The 26563-nt window shown below is 42.1% G+C and overlaps 1 protein-coding gene across 1 annotated transcript in view; it reads left to right on the top strand.

The window, feature by feature from the left end:
* LOC149450235 (uncharacterized) overlaps positions 1–24076 on the top strand; it is a gene marked incomplete at its 3' end in the record, with an annotated part of 53955 nt that extends 29879 nt beyond the window's left edge. Inside the window, exon 2 of the mRNA XM_089692211.1 lies at positions 23548–24076. Within this exon, the coding sequence (XP_089548337.1) occupies positions 23548–24076 (529 nt within the window). The remainder of the gene's footprint in view (positions 1–23547) is intronic.
* Positions 24077–26563: the final 2487 nt, after the last annotated feature.

Genomic DNA, 26563 nt, shown 5'->3' on the forward strand with positions numbered 1-26563 from the left:
CCCTGGTCAGGAGAGTGACTAGCAGGGGGCTGAGGTGTGCATAAAGAATCTGGGACCTAAAACTGGTGGAGAGAGACCTAGCCTGGAAGGGCTTTCGGCCCCCCTGGGCCATCTAGTTGAAGACTGTAGGAGGTTCATCGAGGTCCCAGCTCAGGGAGAGCGGGGGAGTCTATTACCAAAGCTTTGAGAAGAGTCAGGAGAAAGTCTACTGAGGATCTGGCTTGGAGGCTCACAGTACAGGGTCTGGCTGGTACTGGAAGGAGGTATCCATATACACTTCACCTTCTATTGAGAGAGTGTTCCATATTTTCTGGTTTAGGGTTGTTTCCAGCGTGAGATCTCCCTGAGCTATATGTCCACATCTTTTTACACTAGATGCCTACTTTGAAGAGGTTAACCACTTGCCTACCGGACACTTTTACACCCTTCCTTCCCAGGCAAATTTTCAGCTTTCAGTTCTGTCGCATTTTGAATGACAATTGCGTGGTCATGCAACACTGTACCCATATGAAATTTGTATATTTTTTTTCACACAAATTGAGCTTTCTTTTGGTGGTATTTAATCACCACTGGGTTTTTTATTTTTTCCACTATAAACCAAAAAATACTGCATATTTTGAGAAAAATACGACACGATCTGGGTCAGTTCGCCGTGGTGAATTGAGCCGGAAGTGGGAGCAGGTACCCGTCAAAATTAGGTACCCGCTCCCCCCCAAAAGCTGCCAAATGTGGCAGCAGAGGAGGGAGGAGGCATACAAGCAGAGCTTCCCCTTTTGGGTGGACCTCTGCTTTAACCACTTGCTGTCCGCCTGCTGTTTTTAAACGGCAGGGCGGTGGCACTCCAGGGGTGGGTTGCATTCATAAACAGCACCTGCTATTTCTAGTTGTGCTATTTCTCCCTGGGAGCGCGCAGCACCGCATTCCGGTGCCCGCTGTGTCCTCCGGACACAGTGAAACACCGATCGTCGGACGGGACCTCTGTACGAGGTCACGCTCATGTGATCACTGATTGGCCAATCAGTGATCACATGCAAAGTAGTAAGCAAGATGTCACTTGTGACATCATTGCTTACTACGTGTGAAATCTGTGAATGATCACAGAGGTCACATGGTACAAGGCTATTCACAACAGCCTTGTACTGTGTGATAAGCTCTGACCAATCACAGCTCACACAGTATTACTCAATGGCTGCAAGAATGCAGACAGAGAGAAAAAGAAATGATTGCTTTTACAGCCTATATGGGTGTAAAAGCAATCACTGTAGGAAAAAAAAAAAATCTTCATCACCCCCTACAAGTAGTACAGTGTCACCATGGTGACACTGTACTGCTAGGGTGACGGTATGTAAAAAAAAAAAAACACATAAATAATATAAAAAAAATAAAATAAAAATGTAAAAAAAAATTTTTTAAATTATAATTTTTGGTTATAAACTAATTTGGCGTATTTTTTTTTTACTAAAAAGATAACGGAATACATTTTGGCCAAGATTTATGATGAAATATTATTTATTTGCAAAATTTTATAAGAAAAACACTTTTTTCAAAATTTTTGGACTTTTTCATTTATATAGCAAAAAAAATAAAAATCCCAGCGGTGAATAAATACCACCAAAATAAAGCTTTATCTGTCTCAAAAAAATGGTAAAAAATTCATATGGGTACAGTGTTGCATGACCGCGCAATTGTCATTCAAAGTGTGATAGCGCTGGAAGCTGAAAATTGCCCTGGACAGGAAGGGGGTAAAAGTGTCTGGACCGGACTACTACTAAAGGCATCATCTGTTAAAGTTTGCACTAGTTCTGGAATATACCAAGGCTTATCCTATACCCTATCCTAGTTCTTCAAGCAATAAATCATAAAACAACACTTTCTGCTTGGTTATTACATGGAGAGGCTGAGAAACTGCTGTGTGCCTGGCTGCCTTGCAACCAATAGGGAATAGAACCTGGAACAAACATCGAGACCAGCTTGGGGTCTGCACTCTATATACAGTATAATTTAAAAAAAAGGGCAGGCATGCCTGAAATTTCTGTATTGTGGTTTAACAGGAGCAAATAATTATTCTCCCTGTGCTGTAACCCTTTTGTATTTTGTCTATTTTAACTATATTGGTGTTTTTGGGGACACACCTGGTTATGTGTATAGGTTATTACAGTATTTTTAGCTGTTGGTACTGTCCACCCTGACCAACACAATGGAGGAGTCTAGAGTCCCGTTTTTTCAGTCATATTAAGATTTCCGTAGCCTCAGCTACCATTTATTCCCATTTTTCAGATTTTGTTTTTGAGAATGCGACTGGTTCAAGTATCACATCCTCTCTGGTTTCTTCTTCTCGGTGACTCATTCTGTACAACTATCACATATGAAATACCATGCATTTAGAAAATGTTTGCTCATTTCCTCCTCCATTGTCCAGAGCAGCTGCTGAGCCCAGCCGCTTTAATTGATGATAATACTGAGTAAAATGCTAGCGGTATAAATGAGCTTTGATTAATTAATGAGAGAGGAAGGTTTCAAGGTAACTTCAATGTGTTCTTATGAAGCAATTAAAACGTGATCCGTCCAATGGGGGTAATGAAGTGGAATGTAATGAACTAATAGGAAACGTGGTATTTGCTGTGTTATCGATCAATGGGTTTCCCATCAATATAATTACCTGGATAGTCCAACCACAACAGTGCGTGCAAAACATTCAATAGTGTAACTGAGAACATGGCTAGTTCAATGAAGTAAACTGCAATGTGCCGAAAACCACAGTAGCCAAAGCAGGGTGACAACACCGCCAATAATGTTACCGAGAATAGCTATCAGCTTCTTCAATAAAGCAAACAGTTATGTAAAAGGCAATGGGGGGATTTTTCCATTGGAGTTCCAAGTGTATTCAAAGCATTTTTTTGAGGGGTTGAATATAGTGGTGGCGAGGTAAGGAAACCCTGTCAGCCCTTTATTTCCAAAAAAAAGATATAAGTGCCACACCAAAAACCTTTAATTATCCAGATATAGATTTATTCTAAAATGAAAAAAAAAACCCAGTATGTCACAGACCCCCTTAATCACGGCTGGTCATGCACCCCACCTCTTGCATGACCTGGCTCCAGCCCTCTTGTACTGTTACAAGAGGACTGGAGCCAGGCCATGGGAGAGCAGAACAGGAGTTGTAGCCGGCAGGACCAGGGGCGGACTGACAACTCATGGGGCCCTGGGCAATAGGGGATCATGGGGCCCCTGTGTCCTTTCCCAAACTCAAAAAAGCCTATGAAAAAGGTATCAGGGGCATCTCATGGGGCCCCCTACTGACCTCGGGCCCTCGGGCAGTGCCCGAGTTTTCAAATAGTCAGTCCGCCCCTGGGCAGGACTAACCCTGATGAAGGGTGCACTTTTTAACCCCCAAATGCGTTGGATCTGTGATAAACTCTTTTTACTCATTTTGGAACAAATCTACATCTGGACATTCAAATTTTTGGTGTGGTGTTTAAAGCTTTCTTTTAAACTTAAGCCAGGGAAATAGTAAAGATCCCATGTCATGTAGAAGCTATCTGCGTGCCAGGACCTGGCTCTGAACCTGCAAGCTCTGCTGTGTCTGGCGATGTCTCTTCTTGCTGAGCCACCTGGACAGTTCCCTGGACAATTCCTTGAATGACCCTGCTTTGAACCTTGTTTGTCTTAAATCTTGAACCCTTTTTCTCTTCCGATGATCTTCCTATTAAAGCTATGCCCTTGAACTTTCTGTTTGCCAGATTGTTGTGCTTTCTTTAGCCAATATCTCTCTCTTGCCTCTCCTGTTGCCATTCATATATTTGCTACCACTCGTTCCCGACCTTTGGCTTGTTTCTTGACTATGCTTCTACCCAGGGGCGGACTGACAACTCATGGGGCCCCTGGGCAATAGGGGATCATGAGGCCCCTGTGTCCTCACCCACACTCAAACCACACCCAAAAAAGCCTATGAAAGGTACTAGGGGCATCTCATGGGGCCCCCGAGTGCACGAATGGTCAGTCCACCCCTGCATCTACCTGATCCCAACCTACAACTACTTATTTCCAACCTTTGGCTTATTTACTTACTGTTTCTGTTTGATCTTGGCCTGCTATACCTGCTACTGTACCCCGGCTTGCTCACCTCCAAGTGGGCAATCCTGAGGACTGGGACCGGGACCTGGTACTAACACACAGCAGATCTATCTTCACCATCAGGAGCTGTGGTGAATACTGGTTAGTACTTAGACCCTGCACCTCGGGTAAGCCCGCTTCATCCACCGTGGTGACATGCTTGTATACCTAACTTGCTGGTTGATGTGAGTCTCTCTACTCCTATAGTTACTGATCTCCAAGCCTTATCCCTGACCATGATATTACCTATATTCCAGATACCCTTACAATAAAATGACAACCCTAGGCTCCCAGCACTTCCATTCTTTTTTCTACAGGCCTTTATTGCTGTCTGTGTCCTACTAGCGTGTTTTACCCACTCTAAATGGCCACTGGGACTAGAAGGGAAGGAAAATACAAAATTTAGAGTTTTCTCTAAAACCAGAAAAGAGGGTAAGTCTTCCATTGGGAACACTTGTTTCGGGGACAACCTTTACTTTCCTTTAATACCATGTTGTGTCCTTTTTGTAAACTGGAAAAACATGAGACTGGTTTAAATATGTGATGCTGCAATTCATTATCCCCAAAGTAAGATATGTATTAAAAGTCTTTATATTCTTCATATATACATGCTACATGGGTTCTACTTTTACCTCATGAGGAATCTGGGAAATTGAAGGTGCTATATGTACGGTGGATGGAAGCTTGGGAGTGACTGCTGGTTACATCCTGATAAGCTTGGTTTTACTCCATGAGGGTAATTGCATTTAATCTTACCATACGGGTGATCACGGAGTGTTCACTTCACTGATTTGTTGTTTGTCACTGTATGTGGTTTATTTGATTTATTTCATTTAATTTCCTTTTATTATTATTTTTTTATTTTTTTTATTTTTTTTTTGTGTGTTTGTTTTAGTATACATATTTATTGGAGTGTACAGAGTGATTTTTGCATGATCCACGTGTCACTCACAGTTGAATCTGTTAATAATTATTTTTTCATTAATAAAGTATATACTAAATTTAAAAGTATATACATTGAAGGTAGTTTTGAAGGTAACACATTATTTTAGTTATTTTTTTGGAGGTATCATGTGATCTGGTAGAAAATTAAATATATAAATTGTGCCGCGCTCCTGTGTATAAATAATTACACTATTCACTATTTCAAATGACAATCCAAAGTAAAAAAAAAAAAAATTATATGAAAAAATAATAAAATTATATATATACTTATATCTAGTGTACAATTATCTTCTGCTTATAACATCATAAATAAATACCGCATACTGTGCTGGTGACAATAGTAAATAGTGATAGTGATAAAAAACAATATATATGAAAAAAGTGCTCATACAGTCCTCTTTCAATTTAAATTATGATGATGCAATGGCGCTCCCATAATCCACGTGCAGTGTGATTTTATTATGCGCTCACCTCAGGTTTTGCCTTATAAAAAGGGAAAACTAGCTTTTTGTCCTTATAGGACTGCTGGGATGATCCTCCTGCTTAGGATATTCCTGATGGCAAATGGGATGATTATGCTCGATCTTAATCCACCTGGGATCTCTGGAGTGATTATGCCTGCTGCTGATCAGGATTTGATGGCTGGATGGATATTTCGCTTTTTCTTCCAAAGGTCTCCTTCCTCCTATACTGATTTCTCTCCAATATATCACAGGATGATTGTATGAAGAAACAAAACCATCATAGTGCTTTATCCTTTTAAAACTAAGGCTTTATTTGTTGCTGCAAGTTCCATACAGAGTTTCTAGCATAGGCTTCAGAGTAAGGCAATTTCAGCCTGTCCTGCAGTTTCTGCTATGCTTGCCGTGCTGTGCTGTGTCCAAGACAACGTCGTGATGTCAGAACCCCTCCTCTACGCGTTACGTCACCGGGTCACGTGACTTCATCAGGGGGATATGATTGATGATCACGTGATCTGGAATGGAGGATAAAGTTGGATGCACTATATTGGAATATTTTGGTGGACGATTCATATTTGGATAGTAATTTTTGGACATTATTTCTTGGACTATATTTTATTTATTTTATTTTATTGTTATTTTTGGTTTAGGGGTTGGAGTTTTTATAGAGAAAAGGTTCTAGCATTGATTTTTGCTTTCAAGGGTCAAAGTGTGACTTTTCTTAGGGGATTTTACATTTAGTCCTTATGTGATTTATGTAATTAAGGAATTGCCGAGTGATTTATTGTTTATTGAGATTTAAGAGTAGTTAGGGTTATCCCAGAATTTCAATTTAATCTTCTTTTCTCCACCTGAAAATTCCTGATTGTTCATGAGAAATCCGCTGCATGCAGTAGTTTGCATCCAGACACTCTGGAGGCTCTGAGGAAGGGGGTTCAGCTCCCGAAACGCGTCAGTTATCCGCATCATTAGACACAGTTGTATTGTGACTGTTTTTGTGGATCACCTATACTGTCCATTATCACGTTGGTTTGTGAGTATACATCCTTTTTATTTAATAAATTACATGTTATACCACGGTAATGCACGATGAGAGTGCACCCTTGTTTGTTTTTATTCTCCAGTGGTCAGATTTCCCGATCTCAGAAGGGCAGCACCTCTTCGGTTGGCATTTGACAAATCCCTTGGTTTGCATGAAGATTGGAGCGCTGGTTTCGTTTGTTTTTCTTTTGGGTTGCATCCAGACACGTCCACCAATCAGAGACAGAGCACAACATTTTTGCAAAACCCTTTAGACCCCATTCGCTCTTTGTGATTAGTAACCACTGTCAGAATCGCAGCAGTTCTATCTGCACGGTAAAACGCTCGCTGTGCGTTTTGGGTACCATTTATTTTTAATGGCCCCACTAATGTGGTGTGATTTTTCCCCGAACACAATTGCATGCAAAATGTGCCTTTAAAAATGGCATGAAGGTTGTCGCCCAAAAAGGAGGTGAATGGCCTGCCGTGATGCATGGAAATGTGTGTAAATCGTGCTTAAAAAAATCGCAAGCGGGAGCACTCATTTCCGCTACACGAGATCTGAGCGGGGCCTTACATAAAGAATTTATACTTCTTCTTCTCCTCTGTGTTGGAATTTACCCCCGACCAGGAACCCACTCATTCGATAACTAAAAATAAACAGTTTTGTCTGGAGTTTCATTTCACAAACATCAGAAATGCCATCGGTGCCCCTATTAACCAGATTTCTAGACATTCCCCTTTGGGGGAACCTGGATCTCCCTCCTTTCTACACTGAAATAAGTATCAACACACGCTGCGCACACCAATTAAAATAAGGAAGTCTTTTAAGCTATTTAAACCCTGCTGGATTTAAAGTGAGAGCATGTAATTAAACACAGCGCAGTTTTATGGCCAATCTAACAGTGATTGTATTAAACATATCCCTATCATTATTTTAGCAGGCATATACTGCGACTGATGAACTCTCTATTTTACTCTAATTTGAAAAGTTTTTACAAGTCCTAAAATGAAGAAAAGTTTTTCATGGAGGACTTGAACCAAAAGTAAACTAAGAGTGCCAAATATAATACATGAGCAACAGCCCAGTGAGAAATGTACAAATATACTGTACATATAGATTAAATCCTCAATTATTAGGCACTTCCTAGGTGCAGCACAGTGGCTAAATGGTTAGCACTTCCGCCTGGCAGTACTAGGGTCACCGGTTCAAATCCCAGCCATGGTACCTGGAGTTTGCATGTTCTCCCTGTTCCTGCATGGGTTTCCTCCCAAAGTCTTGCTGATAGGTTAATTGGATCCTGTCTAAATTGTCCTTAATATTTATATGAATGTAAGTTAGGGACCTTAGATTGTATGCCCCTTGAAGGTTAGGGACTGATGTGAATGTACAATATATACTGCATAAATTGACGGCGCTATATAAGTACCTGAAATAAATAAATAAAACTTCCGGTAGCTGATTTAATTATTATTATACAGTATTTATATAGCGCCAAAGGGTATGCTCAGCGCTGTACAGTAGCAAGGGGGACAGAACATGAGACAAGACAGTAACAATACACTACACGAGGGGTTCGAGGGCCCTGCTCTTTTGAGCTTACAATCTAGGAGGGAGGGGAAGGTGGCACAGGAGGAGATGGCTGTGGGGGATGGAGTGGTGGGTGGAGTGGAGGAGGTTAGTTGTTAGGTGAGGTCGGGTGTTAGGTGAGGTTGGGGTAGGCTTCCCTGAAGAGGAGGGTTTTCAGGGTGCGCCTGAAGGTGAGGAGGGTAGGTGACAGTCTGATGGATTGGGGTAGGGAGTTCCAGAGGATGGGGGAAGTCCTGGAGAAGTCCTGCAATCGGGCGTGGGAGGAGGAGACCAGGGAGCTAGAGAGCAGGAAGTCCTGTGAGGAGCGGAGGGCACGGGTAGGGTAGTATTTGGGTATCAGGTCAGTTATGTAGTTCGGGGCGGCATTGTGAGTGGCTTTGTAGGTCAGGGTTAGCAGCTTGAACTTGATGCATTGGGCAATCGGGAGCCAATGAAGGGATTGGCAGAGGGGGGAGGCAGATGTGGAGCGGTTGGTGAGGTGGATGAGTCTGGCCGCTGAGTTTAGGATCGACTGGAGTGGGGATAGCGTTCGTTTGGGTAGGCCAGTGAGAAGGGAATTGCAGTAGTCCAGGCGTGAGATGATGAGGGAGTGTACGAGTTGTTTGGTGGTGTCTGGGGTGAGGAATGTGCGTATCTTGGAGATATTGCGGAGGTGGAGCCTGCAAGATCTAGATAGCAGTTGGATGTGGGGTAGGAAGGAGAGGTGGGAGTCTCTTACTGGGTATGCAGCTTCTTTATCTTTAGGCTAAGTTTACATTAATGCGGTGCAGTACATCGCATGTGATTCACACAGGAACTGCACCGCATTCCTGTGCAAATCACATGCTATTTGTGTGCGGTGCAATTGGAACCATACATTTTGTATGGCTCAAATCGCACCGCACCCACACCGAAAAGGTGCAGGACCCTTTTTTGAGTCTGCACTAGAATCGGATCGCATGGGTATTCACACCTATGTGATCTGATTCTGCACATTGCACCGTGTTTTGCGGACCAATTTCGGGGTGTTGTTAACTTAACATACACACCCGCAACGGTTTGCACGAATGGGGTGCAATTGTGATGCGGTGCGAAATTTGCACAGAAAACGCTGCGAATTCCGCACCGCATCAGTGTGAACCCAGCCTGAATCTTTATCTATGTTCCTGTCAGGGGCGGACTGACAATTCATGGGGCCCCTGGGCAATAGGGGATCATTGGGCTCCTGTGTCCTGGCCCACACCCAAAAAAGTCTATGAAAAAGCCAATGAAAGGTACCAGGGGCATCTCATGGGGCCCCCTACTGACCCTGGGCCCTCGGGCAGTGCCCAATGCTTAAATGGTCAGTCTGCCCCTGGTTCCAGTTTAAGCTGGTGCCATGACCACTACCCCACTGCCCCACCTATGCATTTTTTAATGCGTGTTGCAGAAACACACTACAGTCCATTTAACATAGTTTCCAATTTATCTAGTTCACATTTGTGTGTTTTGACCTGGTGAGTTTTTTTTTTTAAGTGTCGGGGACTTTTTTTCCCATACCAGAATGCATTTTGCATGTAGTAGACTTCAATGGATCCATACCAAGTGAAAAAAACCATATATATATATATAAACATGTCTGGAATTCAAATTTAAAGAGACCCTGTCAAAAATATAGATCCACTTGTAAAAGAAGAGATAACATACAGGAAATACTTACCTCTTCCACTGCGCATGCCGCTGAACACAGCTCTGTCAAAAGGCAATCTTCCTTTGAAGTTCGTTGAGAAAATGATGAAGTAGTGGAGGCAGTTATAGACTCAAAGGTGTGTGGGGGGGTATTCCACAATGATGTCCATGGTTTTATAAAGGGATGTTCAACAAGCTCATATAGACATGATGGTCAAGTGCCACAACTTGTATCTAAGTAAGATGGGTGGTGGTGTGAAAACCACACAGCTCGCTTAGGCTGGCCATACACTATACAATTTTTTGTCCAATATCTGCCCAATTTCCTTTAAATTTATCTTAAACTATGTAGTACAAGGGCCTGCCTTAATTGGATACAATTTAAAGTGTTGTTCAGGTTTGACCTCATATTGTATGGTTTTTGGTAAGTCTAAAGCAATTTTCCAAAGAAAAGTGTATAATGTATGGCCAGCCTAAGTCTAAATACAAAATATGTAGCTGAAGCGTGCCTTTCATATCAAGTGAGAAGATTGGATAGCCTCCAGGAGTTCAGGATGATGAAACGTGAGGATCGCCCCCACTTTAGGCTCGAGTGTGTTTATTGATCTGTTACTGCAGCCAGATGCCTGTATCTATCAGTCCCAACTGCCAAGCTGTAATGACGATCCACCGGAATCTGTGAGCCTACTCTGCAGCCATGATCATGCTATGCTTTCTGTTTACACATTGGGCTATAAATATCCAGATATCTGCATCTGCAGGCGGACGGCACGAATTGTCAGTGCAGCGATTTGTAGTAAGACGTGGAATAGGGTCATCAAAAGGGATTATTTCAAGACTTAAAGTGACACTAAACAATATTATTTATTTCAGGTACTTATATAGCGCTGTCAATTTACATATATATATATTGTACATTCACATCAGTCCCTAACCCTCAGGGGGTGTACAATCTAAGGTCCCTAACTCACATTCATATACAAGGGCCAATTTTTTAGACAGGATCCAATTAACCTACCAGCATGTCTTTGGAGTGTGGGAGAAAACCGGAGTACGCGGAGGAAACCCACACAGACACAGGGAGAACATGCAAACTCCAGGCAGGAGGTGCCGTGGCTGGGATTCGAACCAACAACCCGAGTACTGCCAGGTGGAAGTGCTAACCATTTAGCCACAGTGCTGCCCTATTTTAAAAAAAAAAACTCCACAGACATCCACTGATTATTTTATTTTTCATGAAGTTATTTCTTACTGTGTTTTTCTGCTTCCTTGTAACTTCCTTTGTGAGCTCCTGAACCTCTCATTTTCCCTGTCGCTTCCATTTGTTTGGAATGAACAGTGCACATTAGTTGCGTTCATGTACACTGCTCTATGCACACTGCAAATCCCATATTCCATTTATGGAGCAAACAATAGAAGGTGGCTACATTTCTATATGGAGTGGGGCCATGGAGAATGAACGTAGCCACTTTCCATGCCTGCAATCCACACCTGCCTCTCTGTAATCACTGAAAACTGGCTCACTCTTCCCTGCAACACTAAGCCACTTTGCATGCCACTTTTTTCTCCAGTTTGTCTGAGGATTGCAGTAATTTACCAACCTCCTGGCCCTGTGTCATGCTTTCTTGATGATTTCTCCGCATGGCTACCCTACTTCTCTCCTCTGAGGTACCCACCATCATCCTCAATGACTTTAACATTCCAATCAATGCTAACACTTCCCAACTACTCAACTTAACCTCCTCTTTTAACCTGACACAATGGACACAAACCACCACTCAGCCCAATGGCAACACCCTCAACCTTGTATTCTCTAACCTCTGCACTCCCTGTAACCTCGCTTTTTCCTCTCTCAGATTTCAACCTTATCAGTTTCACATGCTTCTTGTCTCCTACCTCCCATGCTGCCAACCTGCAAACGGTTATCCTCAGAAAGCGTCCCAACCTCAACTCTTACCTTCCTCATTCTGCTACTTACTGCATTTATGATAAAATTGCACCCCTGGCCTAGACCTGCCTAGATCTGGCCACTTCTGTCTACAACAACATGCTGTCATCCTCCCTGGCCACACCTGGTGACAACATGCTGTCATCCTCCCTGGCCACACCTGGCGATAACATGCTGTCATCCTCCCTGGACACACTTTCTCCTCTCTCTATGTGCAGAACCAGGCCTCGCCTGCTACAACCCTGGCAAACAGACGGCACCAGAAGTCTCAAGAGATGCAGCTGAGCTCTTGAGTGAGCATGGCATAAAATGAAATCCTTGCAAGACTTCACACTCTAGAGATCTGCCCTTCCCCAATACAACTCCTGCCTCCACACTGCTAAACAAACCTACTACACCACTCTCGTCAAACCCCTCTCATCCAAACATCATCAATTCCTTTCACCCTTAATTCCTTACTTCGTCCCCCACTGCCTCTACCCACCAACTTGCTTGCTGCCTAGGAGATTGCCAATCATTTCAAAAACAAAATTGACACAATTCGTGATGAGATAGCCAGCATCCAGCTTTCTCCCCCAAACAACACACCAGGTCCAACACTACACTTTCCTTACCACTGAGAAAGTTGCCAAACTCCTTTCCGCTGACCACCTCATAACTTGTCCCCTGACCCTGTCCCCTCACAATTCCTACTCCATCCTAAACTCTCAAATCCACATCTTCTCTCTAACCTTTCCCTCTTCTCCAGCACCTTTACCTCCCCACTCCAACATGCACTGGTCACCCCCATACTTAAAAAAACCCTCACTGGACCCCACCTGTTTGAATAATTTAGGACCCATCTCCCATCTCCCTGCTCCCGTTTGCCTCCTAACTGAGTGCTTTGTCCACAAAGGTACGAGTTGCTACCTCACTGACAACAACCTTCTTGATCCCCGACAGTCTGGCTTCCACCCACAACATTCCACTGAAACTGCCCTACTAAAACTCACCAACGACCTTCTAACTGCTAAAAGCAATGACCAGCACTCCATACTCATACTCTTCGACCTTTCTGCTGCCTTTGACACAGTTGACCACTCGCTCCTCCTCAACAAACTCCACTCCCTTGGCCTCCATGAGTCTGCTCTTTCCTGGTTCCCCTACCTAACTGTACTTTCAGTGTCACATACAACACCATCTCCTCCTCGTGCAAACCTGGGCAAGAGTGGAGCCTGGGATACACAGGGGCTTGCAATCGGGGGGGGGGGGGGTAATGCCAAAGGGGGGAAGGGTGTGGAAGCAATTTGGGTTGCAGTGTAGCAGGAGTCTGCTTATCAGATTTACACACAGTGGGAGTTATTTACTAAACCTGGAGAGTGCAAAATCTAGTGCAACTCTGCATAGAAACCAGTCAGCTTCCAGGCTTTAATGCCAAAGCCTAATTGAACAAGCTGAAGTTAAAAACTGATTGGCTACTATGCACAGCTGCACTGGTTTTAGAAAATCTCCCCCCCCCCCCCCCGCTGTCAGGTCCATACAAAAGGGTTAAAAAAGAACTCCATTAAAATAGTCAGGGACTATTTAGCAACCAGCCACTTTAGGACGATGAACACTTTGGTCAGGAGCATGTAATGTACAATATAGCATAAAGAGTGCATGGGTCAGGAGTATGTAATGTACAACATAATGTATGGAGTGCAGAGGTCAGGATTAGGTAATATACATCATCGTGTATGGAGTGGAGAGGTCAGGGGAGTTTTGGCTAGTGTTTCACTTAATTGCTACATGACCTATGCTCATACCCCCCAAGTTTTTGAAATGGGAACGAGAGACACCTATTAGCTGAAGTTAGAAGCTGATTGGCTACTATGCACAGCTGCACTAGATTCTGAGTGCTCGAGTTTTAGTAAATCTCCCCCAATGTGTGTAAAACCCCCCACCATCAGGTCCGTACAAAAGGGTTAAAATAGAACTCCATTAAAATAGTCAGGGACTATTTAGCAACCTGCCACTTTGGGACGATGAACACTTTGGTCAGCAGCATGTAATGTACAATATAGCATAAACAGTGCATGGGTCAGGAGTATGTAATGAACAACATAATGTATGGAGTGAAGAGGTCAGGAGAGTTTTGGCTGGTGTTCCACTTTATTGCTGCATGACCTATCCTCATACCCCCCAACTTTTTGAAATGGGAACGAGAGACACCTATTAGCAAAAGTATGTAGGAATAGGACACACACCCCTGCCACGCCCCCTTAACCATTAGCCACCCGGCCTATAGCCGTTTGGCGGCCGCAAAAATGCATTAGCTTTCCGGGGTGTACGCCATTTGGCGTCCTCCCGCACATGCGCAGTTCGCACGGTTGCAGAGCCGCGGAGCGGCGCGATCTATCACCGGCCGTGTACCTCGGACACGGCCGATGACAGATCTGAGTACCAACCCCTGTTGCCGGTACCATGTGACCTGCTGTGACCAATCACAGCAGGTCACATGACAGTTGTATACAATGGATGGCTTCATTCATGCCATCCATTGTATACTAGTGTCTAGCTGTGAATGGTCACAACAGGTCACATGCAAATATATATTTTTTTTCATACTGTCACCAGTCAGTGTCCCTGATCACCGCCATGCCAGTTATATGATGACACTGAACTGCACTGGTGACAGTATGTAAAAAAAAAATAGTGAAAATAATTGTTTTTATTTTTTCATTTTCCAAAAAATTATAACAAAAAAAATACAACTTCAAAAAACTCGCCATTCCTCTTATGAAGTACGTCGGACTGTCTACTTTACAAAAAGGGTTATTTGGGGGATATCTGTACTGTTCTGACATTTGGGGGATATCTGTACTGTTCTGACATTCTTGGACCTCAAGAAATTAGATTGGCTGTCAGTACTTCAGGATTGATTAATATTCAGATCTATACCATAGTTTGTGAACTCTATAACTTTCCTACAAACTAAAAAATACATCCTAATTTGGGTTATTTTCACCAAAGACATGTAGCAGAATACATCTCGGCCTAAATTTATGAAGAACAATTATTTATTTGTAAACTTTTATAACAGAAACAAAGAAAAAACTTGTTTTTTTTTCAAAATTTTTGGTCTTTTTTTGTTAATTTAGCAAAAAATAAAAACCCCAGCGGTGATTAAATACCACCAAAAGAAAGCTCTAGTTGTGTGAAGAAAATTATAAAATTTTAGTTTGGGTACAATGTTGTATGACCGCGCAATTGTCATTCAAAGTGTGAGAGCGCTGAAACCTGAAAAATGGCCTGGGCAGGAAGGGGTAAAAGTGCCCGGTATGGAAGTGGTTAAAGGAGAATTATACAAAAAAAAAATTAGTTAAACCCATAAGTGTTTTTTTTTACCACTACTATTCCTTTACACTGGATAAAAGATTTAGCACCGTGAAACACATTTTGAAAGATAAATAGTGCATTTTATATACAACTCTATATATCAGACCGAAATGAGGGACAAATGAGAAATGATGAGGGACAGAGGGACAGTCCCTTGAAATCAGGGACAGTTAGGAGCTATGTATCCTGACCATACATAATAGCACCAGAGTGTGAACCAGCCTATGCTATAAGTCATCGCATTGTGTTTTGGAAAATGATTGAGACCCTTTTGTGCTTCTATATTTTCCAAGACAAAGGGACTGATGACGGAAGTGGCAGCGAGAAGCTTTTGTATTGCCCGTCGGATGCCACTTTGAAGAGCTACAGCTGGTTGTCAGAGCTTCTGGAAGTCTGTTATATCATTAATATCACAAAACTGTCAGCAGACTGAATCAAAGTGCAATTTACTGCACTCCCTTCCTCTTATTGGAGAGGAAATAGCCAAATATACAGGAAAGATGGATGACCCACATCTCTAATAGGCCCGAGGCTAATTATCCAGAGTCTGAGTAGCAGATATTTTCGGAGCAAAATTGGGACACCCCGATGAGATGGAGTTTCATTGTAAGCCTGATGTTCTTTCCTTGTATGTGTATATTTTTTAAAGATCAGCAGTTCTGATCCCTTTAGATGTATGTTTCCACAAGGAATCTGATTTTCTTAAAGGGCAACTCCACTTTCGCATAAAAAATATAGCAAATAAAAAAATAATATTGCTATATATTTGCTACACAAGCTTTTCTTATCAGAACACTGAGAGTGCATCGGGTGATTGTAATAAACCAGACTCTCCCATTCAGAACCAGGCAGAAGGGACATGAAACAAACAGCTGTTTCTTCAGAGCGGAAAAAGGTAGAAATCGGCTACAACGTTTGATCCTTGCAGTTGGCATAGATCACCCATAGGGGATTGTTTTTGTGTAAAAACCCATTTATTTAACCACTTCAAGTCTGGACACTTTTAACCCCTTCCTGTCCAGGCCAATTTTCAGCTTTCAGTGCTATCACACTTTAAATGTCAATTGCACGGTCATTCAACCCTGTACCCATATGAATTTTTTAGCATTTTGAGACAGATAAAGCTTTATTTTGGTGATATTTTTTTTTTTTTGCTATGTAAATGAAAAAGTCCAAAAATTTGGAAAAAAAGTGTTTTTCTTATAAAATTTTGCAAATAAATAATATTTCATCATAAATCTTGGCCAAAATGTATTCCCTTATCTTTTTAGTAAAAATAAATAAATAACCCAAATTAGTTTATAACCCAAAATTATAATTTTTAAACATTTTTTTTCCATTTTTATTTTATTTTTTTATATTATTATTTATGTTTTTTTTATTTTTTACATACTGTCACCCTAGCAGTACAGTGTCACCATGGTGACACTGCACTACTTGTGGGGGGTACTTGTGGGGGGGCAGTGCCCGAGTTTCCGAATGGTCAGTCCACCCCTGGCCAGGACAGTGCAAATATCACCCAAATGACCTGTTTTTGGAAAGTAGACAGTCCAAGGTATTTAGTAAGAGGCATGGCGAGTTTTTTGAAGTTGTAAGTTTTATGTCACAATTTTTTGGAAAAGTAAAGAAAAAAATTTTCCCCCATTTATTTTTTACATACTGTCACCAGTACAGTACAGCCTCATTATATAACTGGTTTGGCAGTGATCAGGGACACAAAAAAACAAAAATTTTAAATTTTTGTTTTTCAATTTTTTAAGTATTTTTTTTTTCATACTGTGACCAGAGCAATACAATGCTAGCATAACAACACTGTACTACTCTGGAGAAGTGATCAGGATTTTTTTTTTATTTCACTGGTATAAGCCACCACTTTTATTAAATTAAATGGATTAATTCAATATTTACTATTCTTAGCTGTGATTGACCCTGTCTGTACCATGTGATCAAGTGTGATCAACACAACTGTATGCAATGGAATGTCATGTCATCCATTGCGTACAATTGTCATGCGATTTGCTGTGACTGGTCACAGTAATAACATGGTACCGGCAGTGGCCGGTACACTGATTGGTGGCACATCGTGCCGCAGCTCCGCCTGTGGGGTACACGCAAGTTGCGTTCCAGGGAGGACATCATATACTGTCCACCGAGAACGACGAGTGTTCCCCCCAGCCATCATTTGACAATAGGCCATGCGGGAACTTGTTAAATAAAGTGTTTTTTTAACAGAATCACATTATTGGAGCTGTGTTCATTCTTGTTGAGGGATTTGGGAATTTTTTTCTGTTTTCTGCACAATTAACAATTCACAGTGGATGATAATATTAGTATATTATTGGGGGGATCTAGAGAGAATTAATTAATTTTTTTTAGAATTACAAGTACATCACATTCAGTATACAGTGTACTATATATATATATATATATATATATATATATATATATATACTGTATAAACTATATTGCCAAGTATTGGGACCCCCTCCAAATCATTGGATTCAGGTGTTTCAATCACCTCCATGGCCACAAGTGTATAAAATCAAGCACCTAGGCATGCAGACTGCTTCTACAAACATTTGTGAAGGAATGGCAATCCAGTGGACATATCTGGGTTTAGCGGTTGCCAGGAGAACGGTACTTGCCTGACTGCTTTGTGCCAAGTGTAAAGTTTGGTGGAGGGGGATTGTGGTGTGGGCTTGTTTTTCAGGGGTTGGACTTGGCCCCTTATTTCCAGTGCAGGGAACTCTTAAGGCGTCAGCATACCAAGACATTTTGGACAATTTAATTCTTCCAACTTTGTGGGAAGAGTTTGGGGATGGCCCCTTACTGTTCCAACATGACTGCACACCAGTGCACAAAGCACATTAAGGTCCTGGGGTGGCCTAGCCAGTCTCCAGACCTTAATCCGATTGAAAATCTGTGGAGGGAGCTGAAAATTCGAGTTGCCATATGTCAGCCACCAAACCTTAATGACTTGGAGAGGATCTGTCAAGAGGAGTGGGCCAAAATCCCTCCTGAGATGTGTGCGAACCTGGTGGTCAACTACAGGAAACATCTGACCTCTGTGATTGCCAACAAGGGATTTGCCACCAAGTACTAAGTCATGTTTTGTGAAGGGGATCAAATACTTATTTCCCTCATGAACATGCAGATCAGATCATCATTTGTTAGATATGCATTTCTGCTGAATGTTTTGTTGCTATTCTGTCTCTCAGTGTTACAATACACCGAACATTCGATTTTTAGACTGATCATTTCTTTGTGAGTGGGCAAACATTCAAAATCAGCAGGGGATCAAATATGCATTTCCTTCACTGTAGGTGTGAACCTAGCCTAAGGCTGGCCATAGATTATACAATTTTCCTTTAGCTTTACCTTCAACTGTGTAGTGTAAGGGCCTGCCTGATTGGATACAACTGAAAGTTTTGTTTAGGTTTGACCTCATATTATATGCTTTTTGGTAAATCTAAAGCAAAAATCTCAAGAAAATTGTATAATGTATGGCCAGCCTAATGCCCCTTACACACTAAGAAAATCATACGAAAATTTTCATACGAGGACCGATCATCCAATAATTGGATTGTTAGTACACAGCTTTCGAGAGCCGATCACAATTAGTATGACTATATCCGAAGGGACAAGCGCAAAAATGTTTCTCGTGCGATACCAGATCGTATGATTTTCATTTAATCGGCACAGTAGTCGTCCGAAAATACAATACAAATATAAATACAATACATGACATCACTTTCGATATTCTTTTCTTTCATAGGAGAATTTTTGTATCTTTAGTAACCTTTTCACTTTCGATGTGAGACTAGCAGGTGAAAAAAAACGGGCGATCGTTCGTCCGATATTCTCATCGTGTATACGGGGCTTTCGTGTCCGTTTAGTATTCCCGCCAACAGACCTGTAATTATCAGCACAATTTGGAGGATGGGTTTCGGCAGAAGCAGTTGATCTTCTAATCTACATTCAGCGTTGTAGGCTGACCTGCTGCCTTTTAAATAAAGTCAATCGCCTGCGCGGCCGTGCGGGCTCAGGTGAGCGTTGCATTAACCAAATCCTGCCGCGCTTAACATTCTGACCACGTGCAGGTCTGAGAATACAGATGGAGGGACAGAATCCGCTCAATTACCTGCCAGCGAGACGTGGATCTAGACAAAAGATTTCCACTGCCAGCAAAGCACAACCGAGGACCGCCAAGTGAAACTGATGGAGGAATTTAGATTTACACAAATGGAATTTCAGCATGTAGACACGGTAAAAGCAGTCATTACTCTCTTCCTTTTCACTTTCATTGTTAAATATATTGCTTCTAAGTAAGGAATAAATAAGTTGCAGGTCTGTTAAAGGCGTGTATATCTAAATCCAGGAAAATGTCATCAATTGCAGCTTAAAGCGGGACTATAGGGTGCGGAACTTTCCTTTCTTCCAACTGTCCCGTCCCCTGCAGGTGCCAGCATCTCCTCCTGTGTGCCGGTCTTCAGCCATCTTCATTGGCGGGTGCAGGATGACGTCACTTCTTGAGTATGTGCAGGAGCCATTCATAGAGCCTAACCTCCGGTTCACACCTATGTGAATTCGTCATCAGACACTGAAAACGATTTTGCGACTTTGCTCAGTGATGTGCGAACTTGGCGCTTTATTTCAAATTTCAGTGTTTTTGGTTTGATTATATTATTGAATTAAATGTATTATTATATTATTATTTTTTATGATTATTTATTATATTATAATTTATAATTTCGTGTTTCAAATTGTAATATACCCGGGATGTTTACTAGACTCTTGTTCGGACAGATTTCACTGAGTTATTCCTAAAAATTACAGGCCTACAATAAAAAACCAACATATTTCCATGCAAAAAAATGTACCGCTTTGAGCACAGAAATATGGACATAATCAGACCGCTAGGGGCAGTACTAGTAGGTGGGTAGAGGGTGGAATCAAGGCATAGTGCTCAAAGTTGGGTTGGGGGGTGGAGTCAAGGGGTGACTCAAAAGGGGTGAGTTCCTGTACCTATTCCCTGAGAAAAAAAGTCCTGATGCTAAGCAATGTATAAGGCAACTTTCACACTGCTCTGTTGCAAAAACGTTGTAAAAATGCATATGCATTTTTGCTGAAATTCTGGTGTGTTTTGCACCTGCGAAAAAAGGACATGTGACTCAAAAAACACACTGCGTATGCAGTTTTGATGCCTTTTGCCACGTTTTTGATGCAGTTTCCATTTATGGGGAGGTGCTTTTTTGGTGCCATTTGCAGGACTTTGAAAAACCAATGGACCCACAAGTGACCATTGTGAAAAGTTCCATAGGATTTAATGTTCATGCGTTTTTCTTCTGTTTTTTTAAAATGCAAAAATGGAAGAAAGACTGATCAGTGCAAAAGCAGCCTTAAAGTGTTACTAACCCCAGGACCCTGCATTCACTATATCTGGTCTCCCACAGTACACACAACATGGAAATGCAATTATTTTAGTAAATATAAACTGCTAAATACCTTTTCTCATCAGCAGTTGGAGCAGTCTTGTGACTTCAGCAGAGCACTGGTTAAAGCTTGTAGGAGGAGTTTTGTTCTGCTCTAGGGGGATGCAGAACCCCTGACCTGTGCTTGGACAGTGCTGATTGGCCCTGTGCTGATCAAATGCACTCTTCCAAGAAAAAAAAAAAAAACCTCTATAGCAATACACACTAAACTGAGCATGTGCATGTGACTAGGGTTTCATTCTGAACATTTGAACAAGGAGGAGCTCAGCTATGAGGAAATATTAGAAGAACTGAATTTATTCTCTCTTGAGAAGAGGAGATTAAGGGAGGATATGATCTCCATGTATAATACATAAGGGGGGATATGATCTCCATGTATAAATACATAAGGGGGATATGATCTCCATGTATAATACATAAGGGAGGATATGATCACCATGTATAATACATAAGGGGGATATAATCTCCATGTATAATACATAAGGGGGGGGGGTTATGATCTCCATGTATAATACATAAGGGGGGTATGATCTACATGTATAATACATAAGGGGGGATATGATCTACATGTATAATACATAAGGGGGGATATGATCTCCATGTATAATACATAAGGGGGGATATGATCTCCATGTATAATACATAAGGGGGGATATGATCTCCATGTATAATACATAAGGGGGGATATGATCTCCATGTATAATACATAAGGGGGATATGATCTCCATGTATAATACATAAGGGGGGATATGATCTCCATGTATAATACATAAGGGGGGATATGATCTCCATGTATAATACAAAAGGGGGGGATATGATCTCCATGTATAATACATAAGGGGGGATATGATCTCCATGTATAATACATAAGGGGGGGATATGATCTCCATGTATAATACATAAGGGGGGATATGATCACCATGTATAATACATAAGGGGGGGATATGATCACCATGTATAATACATAAGGGGGATATGATCTCCATGTATAATACATAAGGGGGGATACGATCTCCATGTATAATACATAAGGGGGGATATGATCACCATGTATAAATACATAAGGGGGATATGATCACCATGTATAATACATAAGGGGGGATATGATCTCCATGTATAATACATAAGGGGGGATATGATCTCCATGTATAATACATCAGTGGTTCATATAGTGAACTCGGTGTAGTTATTCCCCCTGAGGTAATCACAGAGGACAAGGGGGCACTCTTTACGTCTGGAGGAAAAGAAATGTAATCTCCAAACATGGAAAGGTTTCTTCACAGTGAGAGCTGTGAGAATGTGGAATAGACTCCCTCAAGAGTTGGTTCTGGCCAGCTCAATGGATTGCTGTAGGAAAGTCCTGGATTCTTTCTTGGATACACAGAATATAACTGGATACTAACATTTATAGGTTGATCCAGGGAATATCCGATTGCCTCTCGGGGGGATCAGGAAGAAATTTTTTCCCAGCAGGAGCAAATTGGATCATGCTTTGCTGGGTTTTTTTTTGCCTTCCTCTGGATCAACTGTGGGTGTAGGATTATAACTTTTTTTTAAATGGTTGAACTGGATGGACTTTTGTCATTTTTCAGCCAGACTAACTATGTAACTATGTAACTATGTAATTAGACCTTCCCATTCAGAATCCACATCCAATGGACATGGCGAGACAAACAGCTACTTCTTTAGAGCAGAAACAGGTAGGAATCTGCATTAAGTTTGTTAAAATTGCTGAAATGTACTGTACCTTGATCAGACAGAGAGGAGTGTTTTTTTTTTCCAACAAAAGCAGAGTTACATGTAAAGCTGGGGAAACGACTAAATACACAGATATAATGCACACATGGGAAATGTTTCACCTGACAAAGGGTCTGTTTTTCTGTACACCCAGTCCTGACATTTATACAGCTCTGTATGGTAGAATAGGAAACCTGATTGTTTCCTACTACAGTTCAGTTATACTTACAAGTCTTACCCCCCCTCCCTCCCCCCAGCCTGTGATTGGACAGTGAAAGAAGAAGCAGCATACTGATGAGCTTATCTCTCTGTCTCCCTGCTCTGTCCTCCTATCAGTATGCTTTTCGCAATGCAGAATACCTGATTAGCTCCTTGTGCTGCTGATCTCTGCTGTACAGGGACACACATAAGTATCTTTTATATTTGCTTGAAGTTCAACTTTTAAGTTTTCCCCACTACATCTAAAGTTTAAAAAATGGTTTTAGTTGGGCTTTAGCGTACGGGAGAAAGCAGAATAAAATGGTACAAAATCTAGTTTTTTGGGTTTTTTTACAAGTGCTGTAGAAATCTTTCAAATTATGAAGACATTCCAAACATAAAGAAAGACTATTGTTCAAAATACTGCCAGTGAATATGTACAGTATACAAAAGCTGGCGATTTTTTTTTTTTTTTCAAATATATTTATTTCTGTAAATCATGCTTTATTTATTTCTATTTACCATTCCGCCCGCATAATTCACAATTCCTCCCATGTGGAATGATTTAAATATCAGTAAGATATATGGAAATAGCATTTTCTTCCCTCCATGGCGGCAAAGCCCAGTTAGGTGCTGAGTCGCGGCTATACATCTGGACAGACCAATAGATCAATTTAAACATGTTGTTGCAGTCGATGTTTAGTCATTTTTCCTTCGCACAATTATTCCTCTGAGATATGAACAGGCTGCTTCTATCACGCGTCAGTAAGTTTACTTATTGATTGCATACAGCGTGTTATCAGCAATCCATCACTTATGTCTTCATTTACATACACGAGGTAGGCAGAGGCAAAAATGGATGGTGGCCTTCAGAAGAGAAAAGTAGGATTGGCTGCTGCTGAATAGCTTGCTGCCGTTACTGCTGCCAATTTGCTTGCTGCTGTTCCTGCTGCCAATTTGCTTGCTGCTGTTCCTGCTGCCAATTTGCTTTCTGCTATTGCCGCTAACAATTTGCTTGCTGCTGTTTCTACTGCCAAGTTCCTCGCTGCTGTCAATTTGCTTTCTGCTGTACCTACTGCCAATTTGCTCACTTTTGTTGTCGCTGCCAATTTGCTCAATTCTGTTGTCGCCGCCAGTTTGCTCACTTCTGTTATCGCTGCCAATTTGCTCACTTCTGTTATCGCTGCCAATTTGCTCACTTTTGTTGTCGCTGCCAATTTGCTCACTTCTGTTATCGCTGCCAATTTGCTCACTTCTGTTATCGCTGCCAATTTGCTCACTTTTGTTGTCGCTGCCAATTTGCTCACTTCTGTTATCGCTGCCAATTTGCTCACTTCTGTTATCGCTGCCAATTTGCTCACTTTTGTTGTCGCCGCCAGTTTGCTCACTTCTGTTGTCGCTGCCAATTTGCTCACTTCTGTTGCCGCTGCCAATTTGCTCACTTTTGTTGTCGCTGCCAATTTGCTCACTTCTGTTATCGCTGCCAATTTGCTCACTTCTGTTATCGCTGCCAATTTGCTCACTTTTGTTGTCGCTGCCAATTTGCTCACTTCTGTTATCGCTGCCAATTTGCTCACTTCTGTTGCCGCTGTCAATTTGCTCACTTCTGTTGTCGCTGCCAATTTGCTCACTTTTGTTGCCGCTGCCAATTTGCTCACTTCTGTTGCTGCTGTCAATTTGCTTCCTTCTGTTGTCGCTGCCAATTTGCTCACTTTTGTTGCCGCTGCCAATTTGCTCACTTCTGTTGCTGCTGCCAATTTGCTCACTTCTGTTGCTGCTGCCAATTTGCTCACTTCTGTTGTCGCTGCCAATTTGCTCACTTCTGTTGCCGCTGCCAATTTGCTCACTTTTGTTGTCGCTGCCAATTTGCTCAATTCTGTTGTCGCCGCCAGTTTGCTCACTTCTGTTGTCGCTGCCAATTTGCTCACTTCTGTTATCGCTGCCAATTTGCTCACTTCTGTTATCGCTGCCAATTTGCTCACTTTTGTTGTCGCTGCCAATTTGCTCACTTCTGTTATCGCTGCCAATTTGCTCACTTTTGTTGTCGCTGCCAATTTGCTCACTTCTGTTGTCGCTGCCAATTTGCTCACTTCTGTTATCGCTGCCAATTTGCTCACTTTTGTTGTCGCTGCCAGTTTGCTCACTTCTGTTGTCGCTGCCAATTTGCTCACTTCTGTTGCCGCTGCCAATTTGCTCACTTTTGTTGTCGCTGCCAATTTGCTCACTTTTGTTGCCGCTGCCAATTTGCTCACTTCTGTTGCCGCTGTCAATTTGCTCACTTCTGTTGTCGCTGCCAATTTTCTCACTTTTGTTGCCGCTGCCAATTTGCTCACTTCTGTTGCTGCTGTCAATTTGCTTCCTTCTGTTGTCGCTGCCAATTTGCTCACTTCTGTTATCGCTGCCAATTTGCTCACTTCTGTTGTCGCTGCCAGTTTTCTCACTTCTGTTGTCGCTGCCAATTTGCTCACTTCTGTTGTCGCTGCCAATTTGCTCACTTTTGTTGCCGCTGCCAATTTGCTCACTTTTGTTGTCGCTGCCAATTTGCTCACTTCTGTTGTTGCTGCCAATTTTCTCACTTCTGCTGCCGCTGCCAATTTGCTCACTTCTGTTGCTGCTGTCAATTTGCTCACTTCTGTTGTCGCTGCCAATTTGCTCACTTTTGTTGTCGCTGCCAATTTGCTCACTTTTGTTGCCGCTGCCAATTTGCTCACTTTTGTTGCCGCTGCCAATTTGCTCACTTCTGTTGCCGCTGCCAATTTGCTTACTTCTGTTGTCGCTGCCAATTTGCTCACTTTTGTTGCCGCTGCCAGTTTGATCACTTCTGCTGCCGCTGCCAATTTGCTCACTTCTGTTGTCGCTGCCAATTTGCTCACTTTTGTTGCCGCTGCCAATTTGCTCACTTCTGTTGTCGCTGCCAATTTTCTCACTTTTGTTGCCGCTACCAATTTGCTCACTTCTGTTGCTGCTGTCAATTTGCTTACTTCTGTTGTCGCTGCCAATTTGCTCACTTCTGTTGTCACTGCCAATTTGCTTACTTCTGTTGTCGCTGCCAATTTGCTCACTTTTGTTGCCGCTGCCAATTTGATCACTTCTGTTGCCGCTGCCAATTTGCTTACTTCTGTTGCTGTCAATTTTCTTGCTGCTGTTGCCGCTGCCAGTTTGCTCACTGCTGTTGCCGCTGCCAATTTACTCACTGCTGTTTCTGTCTCCAATTTGCTCACTGCTATTGCCGCTGCCAATTTACTTATTACTGTTGCCGCTGCCAATGTTTTTGCTACTGTTGACTTTTTAAAAAGCAAAATGCAGCATTTGTGCCACAATAGAGTTCAATGGAGAAGCTGCTGAAATGCATGGTAGTGCGTTTTTGCCGTGTTTCACATTTTTATTCTGTCCAGCAACTAAAAAAAATTCCACTTTTATTTAGTAGCAAGGAAATGTCATGGATGGTCTTATTGCACAGGTGGCAACCTATCACAGGACCACGCTTGGAGTCACTGAGCTCCTGAGAGCGACCCATTCTTTCACAAATGTTTGTAGAAGCAGTCTGCATGCCTAGGTGATGATTTTATACACCTGTGGCCATGGAGGGGATTGGAACACTTGAATCCAATGATTTGGAGAGCTGGCCCAATACTTTTGGCAATATAATGTATATGCATGTAAGAACATAGACACACAAAACAAACAAACTGCAAAATGCATCAAAAACACGTAAAAATGTGTCATAAACGCTTGTTCAAAAGCAGAAAACACATCAATTGCAACACGCATAGGTGTGAACCAGGCCTGTGCATTATAGTGGGGGACAGTACATGAGACAATACAGTAACAAAACAAAACACGAGGGATTCAAGGGCCCTGCTCTTTCGAGCTTACAATCTGGGAGGTAGGGGATAGTGGTACAGGAGGAAATAGCTGTGGGGGATGGAGTGGTAGGAGGAGTGGAGGAGATTGGCTGTTAGGTGAGGGCGGGGTAGGCTTCCCTGAAGAGATGGGTTTTCAGGGTGCGCCTAAAGGTGAGGAGGGTAGGTGACAGTCTGGTGGATTGGGGTAG

Source organism: Staurois parvus, unplaced genomic scaffold (assembly GCF_062004578.1).
Source record: "Staurois parvus isolate SC_StPar_1 unplaced genomic scaffold, SC_StPar_1.0 ptg000578l, whole genome shotgun sequence".
NCBI lineage: Eukaryota > Metazoa > Chordata > Amphibia > Anura > Ranidae > Staurois > Staurois parvus.